At 36.4% G+C, this 8,074-nt stretch overlaps 1 protein-coding gene across 1 annotated transcript in view; it reads left to right on the top strand.

Annotated features, from left to right (window-relative positions):
• The window catches only part of LOC107286372 (pyridoxal kinase), a gene marked incomplete at its 3' end in the record, with an annotated part of 28,225 nt that extends 20,157 nt beyond the window's left edge, over positions 1 to 8,068 (top strand). The window contains exons 2-3 of the mRNA XM_015814735.1: positions 1,744 to 1,798; positions 7,950 to 8,068. Coding sequence (XP_015670221.1) covers positions 1,744 to 1,798; positions 7,950 to 8,068 — 174 coding nt within the window. The remainder of the gene's footprint in view (positions 1 to 1,743; positions 1,799 to 7,949) is intronic.
• Positions 8,069 to 8,074: the final 6 nt, after the last annotated feature.

Raw genomic sequence — 8,074 nt, 5'->3', positions numbered from 1 at the left:
CGTAGGTTCTGTATCTTGATGGAGCTAATCATATTCTCTTGGCTATTTTTGCTATCTTGTGAACAATATTCATATAGTTACATTGATGAGAGCTATTAGGAGCAGGGTATATGGTTATGATACAGTTTATACCTAGCTCTGTCCTTAGTTTCAAACCGGTCAAAATCCAATAAAGGTAAAACAAAGAATTCAATATTGATAATATTCAGAGAGGTGAATATGATGGTGCCACCAAACTGAAATAATCATTCCAGGAATCAATTGAGGCTTAGAATCAAAACCCAAAGTCAAGTCATTATATATTGTAATAATATATAATGACATTATAGGTTTGTTCTATAAAGATTGCCATGCTAAGCATGGCACTACTGTATCAGACTCTCCAAATCCTCTCCTCTTCTTCCTACTCAGAAGAGGATTAGTCCAAAGAGGTTACGACAAGATTTAAAACTGCTAAAGATGTAGTTAAAAAAAAAAAATCCTCAGCCTCCCAAAGAGGCAGATATTGTGTGGGTTGGTCCTCTGAATTGTGGATTTCCCCAAACAGTGAAGCAGATTTCAGAGTCTGCTGTGATTTTGCAAATGCTTCAATTTTGGCACAGTAGCAATCATTGACATAAAATGGGGAAAGGGTTACCCTGGCTTGTCATGCTAAGGGAACAATAATGCCTCTGGAGCACAATGTGCCTAGCACAAGAGTCATTAATTTGCCAGCAAATTGCCCGGAAATAGATTATACACAGTTATTTCTGCACCATTACTGTGTCTCCTTAAGATTCATGATGCTGTATAGTACCTTTTTTTTCTAAGTTTATTTTATTCCAGCCCACAAGCAACTATGTTAAATGTCAGATTTGTCTGTCGTTTTTCATTTTTCTAACAGTGGATTTAAATGTTCCCAGTCTGAAACATCAAAATATATTTAATCAACATCTAAAGTGCTGTTTATAAAGCAGAACTGATATTTACTAGGGCTCTGTAGAGATCAAGATTCAAAGAGCAAAATGTGAATTATAGTGCACAGAAGCTTATAGGTAGCATCAGAACAGTATAAACCAAACATGTCTTCTCCTGAGATCATGGATCAACTCTGGAGAGCAGCCATAAAGTCTAGGAAAAGAAGCAGCTGGTTTAAAATCTTCCTGGTAGGTTATCTTTGTGCCCACATGTACTTTAACTTTGCTATGCACAACTAGATCTCTGTGCAGACGTAGTGTTTACTGCTTTCCTATGCACTATGTACATGAGCACACATGTATACACATTGCTGTTGTAATTCTGTGGAAGGTAGAATTCAAACTCTACAAAAGAAGGCTATTTCTTCTGTAAAATTTTATGCTTTTGTATACTGATTGATTGTAAGCTGCCTTTGGAGAGATAGACAGCATATAAGTTTAATAAGGTTTAATAAATAAATTATATATTCCTTATCCTCCTCCAAATGTTTTTTTTCAGCTGTCCGAATCCTGATTATTGCATTTTCCATTCTTATGCTTGTTTTAGTTTCAGTGTTATTTGTTTTAGGGTTAAACTTATTTCTGCAAATATTTGTAATATTTTTGTTATATTGTAAAGCCTGAGGTCTTTTTTTAATTTATCTGCACATTCAAAGCATTTTACTCTTTGATTTTGCTTATTCACATCTACTATCAACTCATATTGAATATTAAATCATAACAATATCTTACTACCCTTGAAAAATGAAAGAAAACTCCATAAACAGTTTTTTTTCTTTTATTATAGGTGTTGGGCTTTGAAATAGATACCGTGAACTCTGTCCAGTTTTCAAATCATACAGGTAAGTGTGTGTGTGCCTGGGTAATTTAGTCTGTTATAATTCAGAACAAATTTTGACTGTAGAAATTCTTAGTGTTGAAAGCTGCTACTAGCAGTATCCAATGAATGGTTGTAGACCTATATCTGTTATGTGTGTTGACATAGTATCTCTGACTAAGCACTCTTAAACCAGTCATCTATACACTTGACAGCCTTTATTTCTCTGTCATCTATGTCACACTCAAAGAAGAGGGAAGAGGCAGAGGTTAGTTATCCTGAAGCAGAAACATATGTAACTCCCTGGGATTCAGTGAGAATCAGACTCTTTCTCCACCCAGTCAGAATCAGACTCTTTCTCCACCCACTTCCATGGAGTCTGAAACAGAGCTGCAAGTCTTAGATCCATGAGAAAAAAAGTGCCATTGTACAGGACCCCCACTAGTTGAATGTACCAGACTGTGATGCCATGTGCCTCAAGGATAACCAACCCTAGCTACATATTAATCTTATGCCAGCTGTGCTTTTGGTGGAGAAAAGCCACGCTGCTGAAGCCGCGCCCACTCCATTGTCAGCAATGCAAAAAGAGTCACGATATGTCATGGCACATCACGTGACGTGGCGAATTTGACACCCGTGTGTTAAACTAAGGACCATCATGCATATTTCATCCAATGTCCATGAGAAAACATCTAAGTATTAAAAAAGGACATGCATTATTACCAAAATCATAGACAAAATAATAGTTAAGAAGAGATAACAATTATAACCTGTGTTTGCTGTTGTGAACAGTACTTGCCAGCCTTTTGCAAGTTTTCGAATCTACATGTTATCACAGAGATATGCTCTTTCTAGGCTGTGTGCTGAAGAAGAGGTTATTCGATCTCCTAAAATAAAAGGTTTCATCTTTTAAAGGGAAACAAGACTAAGAAGAGAAATTGGGCATATAGCACCCCAGCTCCTCTGCATCCCTCACAATTGATTGAAATCCCTGAAGATCTGGAGGGAAATCAGGGTTAGCTAAAACAGAAATCTGGCTTAAGACAATGACTCTTTTGGAGATAGGGATAAAAATAACTAGAAATATGACATAAAAGGAATAAGCAAGGCACCATTTAGAAGGCAGGCCAGCTTCTGGTTAGAAATTCACTGAAACATTCCACTTGCCCAGTAGCCTGTAAACTTTTGTCTGCAACTGTACATTGGGTGAAAATAAAGAATGTGCATCTTAGTAAGGCAATTTTACTAATATCCCTTATGTATTGTATGGTGATATTTTCTTTCACTGTCCCTTTTTCATTTGTTGGACCAGAGAGTTTTGCTCTCCTTTGCATAAGCTGCAAAAGTTCTTAAAAGGGAGACTGTTTTGCAGGTGTTGAAAGCTTTAGAAAAAACAGTTCCTCCATGTTGCAGATAGAGATATTCTGCTAAGCTCTAGTCATGTGGAATTAGCTAGCAGATGCCTCTTTAAGGACTGTTCTTCTTTAAGGATTCATTCAAAGGGAAGTGGGGGAAGCTTCATTTTAGTTGTCTTTTTGTCAGCCGTGAAAACATTTTTATTCAGACTGTCGTCTTTATTTTAATTTGGTCTAAATAAAATTTAACCGTGTGAATTTCCTTTTTTAAAACATTTGAAGTGTTGTTTATTGTTACCAAACTGTCTATTTTCTCTATGTGCCACTTTGTGCATACATTACAAGCATGGAGAAAGACATTGGTCCATTCAGACTTTGTACTTTTCAACACCGCCTGACTAGCACCAATTTTCTGAATCACTGTGTTATAAATTAATAAAAAAATGTTAGTGTGCTGTTTTGATATCCAAAACACAGGCAGCTTTCACTTCCAAGAGGTCCAATGGCTCTTGCCTGCTAAAGAGTATTTCTTGTATGACTACAGTGAGTGAGTCACCTTCAAAGGACATTGTGATACAAAAGAGACCTGTCAATAGCCCCTCACCAGCTGCTTTTTTTAAAAAAAAGAAAAAAAGGAGAAAAGAAGCAGTTTTAAATTTGTCATGCTCTCAAATACTTAAGAATATAAAGGTTGTTGGAGAAAAAGGACTTGATTTCAGCAGAGTTGGGTGAGAACTTTAAAGGCTATTCTGAAGTGATTTGGCAGATTTGTTATTGATGTATGTGTAGGAAGAGAATACATACATACACACATGCATACATATCTCCATTCAACTTCCTATAATTGAACGTGCTTCACAGCAAAATTGTTGAGAGCTATAAACAATAGAATCTCAGCCGCTGGTTCAGAATACAGTGGCACAAGCAGTAATAGACACTTCTCAGCATTGGTTACCAATTGGCTTCTAGGTGCAATTCAAGGTGCTGTTTGTTAACCTATAAATCCTTTCATAGTAGGTTATTTGAGAGACCTCTTTTTTTTGCCCATCAAGTGGTAATCATGCAGAGTGGGTGCATGTCAGGTCTCACCAATTAAATGTTGTCATCTTATGGGAGCCAGGAAGCATGCCTTCTGTGTTGCAGTCCTTGTCCTTTGGAGCAACATCCCTCCAGAGATAGGCACAGCTCCCACTCTACTTGGTTTTTGGAAATCTCTTAAAACCTGACTCTGTTCCCAGGCCCTGGGTTAGGGTATCTGGGGAGCCCCTGTTGAGGTTTTTTGTGTTTTTGTTTTTGCTTTTTGGGAATCGTTTCAGTCCAAGCAATCATATGGTTTTTAAATCTCTTTTTAACCCTGGCATTAGAATCAGAATAGAGCTGGAAAGGACCTTGGAGGTCTTCTAGTCCAACTCCCTGCTCAAGCAGGAGACCCTATTTCAGACAAGTGACTGTCCAGCCTCTTCTTAAAAATCTTCAGTGATGAAGCACCTACAGCTTCTGACAACAAGCTGTTCCACTGGTTAATTGTCCTCACTGTTAGGAAATTTCTCCTTAGTTCCAGGTTGCTTCTCTCCTTGATTAGTTTCCATCCATTGTTTCTTGTCCTGTCTACAGGTGCTTTGGTAAATAAGTTGACCCCTTCCTCTTTGTGGTAGCTTCTCAAATACTGGAATACTGCTATCATGCCCCCCCCCAGTCCTTCTTTTCTGTAGACTAGCCAAACCCAAATCCTGCAACCATATAGCATACAGTAAACCGTATTAGATTTACTGTATGACCCTCAGAGCCTTCTTGGAGATGGGTGGTCTTAACAAATCCAATAAAATAATAAATAAATTATATGTTCTGAGATTCAATGTTAGTTTTTTGATTTAGTATAAATCACACTAGTAATGGTGCAGTGTTTCTGAATATTTATTGAATTATGAATATGAGCCCTGAAGGGAAATATCAGTTTATAACAATTCTCTTCTACACTGTCCCTCCACTGTCCCTTCATTTTTCCATTGTATGTTCTGATTCCAAAACCACCTAGGATTTCCTTTCTGGACATCTTCTCTGTTCCTATGTTTTTGTTTTTGTGTATCTAAACTCACATCTTCCCAGTGTTGAAAATTCATGGATTGGAAATCAACATTTAAAAAATAATGTTAAATGTCATCTAATTAACATAGTCACAAAACTGAATGAAATCTCCTATTGGAATTATTTTCATGAAAGCATATGCATGCTGATATACTATGTTTTGTATTTGTGTTAACAAAATAAGCACAACTTTTTTACATCTTTATTTCTATTGTGATTTAGCTTTTTAAGCCACGATCCTCTTCTTTCTCTGCTGTGGCTTCTTTCTGCTCATTAGATTCTGTATTTTTCACTTTCAGTTGTATCCTGAATCATTCTTCCAATGACTTATTTGCCCCACTAATTCTAAACCTTGGGTCATGTTCCCTCCTTCCAATCCAATTAATTATTTCTGGAGGATGTTCAGAAACTAATTGAACAAACATGGATGGAATCAGATTTTAATTGGGACAAAAGCATGGTTCTCATCTCTGGGTCCTGGGCCACTGAAGAAGGCATTGTTTTGACATGTCCATTGAAATTCCCCAAGTCTAACAGCTGGAGGAATGTCATTGCAACAGGTCTCAAGTCACTTTTTTCATGCCATTGTAATTTCAAAAGATTGCTAAATGAATAGTTGCAAGTCAAGGACTGCCTATATGTTTTTTTTTCTTTTCTAAATTGCTAGATAAGAGCACAATAAGGTAATTTTTGTGACCTTGATCAGGCTTATTCAACTATAGTATAGAATAGAAACTTTCTCAACTGAAATATTTCTTTGACCTTACTTTTTAGAGTAGTTTAGCTAAAGCATTTTCTGGACTCCAGAGTCCTGTCTGCTTGAATTGAAAACATAAAAGTAAGTGCAAGCTACTTCTGTTTTTAATTAAGCAAAACTGTCTGTCCACACTAAATTAAGGAAAATGTAAGTAAAATGCAAAGCATAAATTTCTCTTTTCTGAGGGGTAAGAGCTGAATTTTGAATGTTTCCAAAGATAAAAGGTTGGTGTGCTGACCCACTTCTTGCTTACCCAATGCTTTCTGTTGTTCACAGTGTGATACTGTACTGTGTCCTTAAATGCCTTGGAGCATTCCCCCTCTCCTTCTCAATGTTTATTCATAAGTATTCTTGGCATAACTGATGTGTGCATCTTTGAACTTTTGTACTTTCCGGACCCAAAATGCAAATACTTTAATGAGAAGAGGTCAAAGAAATCCGGTGATTGAATTTGATTCAAAAGCTATGGCAATTATCATTATAGGTTGATGGATTTCATGCCTCATAAAACCTGAAAAACTCTTCCTTGTGCTTTCACTTTTGGAATATGACAGATTTTCCAATTCCATTTTTTAAAACCTTCAAAGTGTAACAGGGTTAACAGAATGTTAATGTTGATTTATTTTCAACTGCAAAAATAAATACATTGGGTGAGAAAGTAATGGATCATCACCTACAAACCTATCCATTTCCAGCCATTATTATTCAACAATATTAGCAGTGGTACTGGGTTGAAATGTATGAAACTATTTCAGAGGCTACAACATCAAATAAAGATTTATTGAACTCATCTGTTCTATCTGCACTCATCCTAAAAGGAGTGATTGCATATGGAGTTAGCATATCAGTAGTGGTGAAAACTACTGACTTCCATCCAGCAACACTCCAAAATACAGGCAGGGCTCCTTCACCACAAAAGTGGGCTTTCTTTCCTTACATTTTTTTAATCAATACACTACTAAAACATCATGTCTGTCTGCGTGTAACCTTTAACTGCTGAAACAGTGCATCACAGAGCAACAATTTTTGAATCCAGGTACCTCAAAAGTACAGGGTACAGGTACATCCTGTACCTCAAACCAAAAAAATGATAGCCATTACCCATTATTCAAGAAGGAATATTTATGGTCCCTTTGTTAATGTTAATTTTACATTACTTAAAACTGCTGTGTCTATAACCTTATCTGGGCAAAATGGTGCATTGTAGAGCAAAATCTTTTGAACCAGGATACCTCAAATGGGCTAATGTACACAATGTGTCTGAAATACAGGACCCATGACTCCCGTGGAATTGAAATTTGGCAAATTTTATAAAGCCTTTTATGATATAAAATTTATCATAAAACATTTTATAACATAAAACATTTTATAAGGTTATAAAATGATATAAAGCGGTACCATGCTGTACAATTCAATATGGGCTACTTTCAAAGCAGATACAGCTCTGTATATCTCCCTGAATTTTTAAGAACTTGTCAAGCACACTAGAAGCTCTGCCACTGTTGAAGGCATTGAAGAATATATGGTAAGGAAATGTCTTTGAAATAATGACTCAACCAGCCATAGGTTGTCTGGTGTTTGTTAAAGTTAACATCTAAAGGTTGAACTTTGTCTCATGTTGTAAAACTGTGCGGGATAATTCATGGCTTCTATAATATCCCTGTATGGCCTCTAGAACCTCCTCTTAATTGAGTGGCCCAAATGCAGTGACCAGCGTTAAGTAACATTTTCTCCAGCATTAAAAACTCCCCCCCCCCAGTTTTTCTCTCCCAACCCCTATTGTTAAAACATATAACTTATTTTCCCCCAGGCATCAATGTTATTTTTAGGATAACAGTACTAGTGCAATAGCTTTATTTGAAGTGTTTATACATATTATTGAGTAGCCATTGTTACTTTTATTTACACCTTGTTATCTTTAAATGAGATCACAATTGCTATATAATAGCACTAAGTCTCTGTTTTCTTTGTTTATTCAGGTTATGATCATTGGAAGGGACAGGTATTAAATTCAAATGAACTTCATGAACTGTATGAAGGACTGAAACTGAACAATGTCAATCATTACGACTATGTACTTACTGGTAAAGTATCTACTGCTTTG

This window comes from Protobothrops mucrosquamatus, unplaced genomic scaffold, assembly GCF_001527695.2.
Source record: "Protobothrops mucrosquamatus isolate PMUCROS unplaced genomic scaffold, P.Mucros_1.0 scaffold_93, whole genome shotgun sequence".
Lineage (NCBI taxonomy): Eukaryota > Metazoa > Chordata > Lepidosauria > Squamata > Viperidae > Protobothrops > Protobothrops mucrosquamatus.
This window is presented reverse-complemented; position numbering and strand designations above follow the sequence as displayed.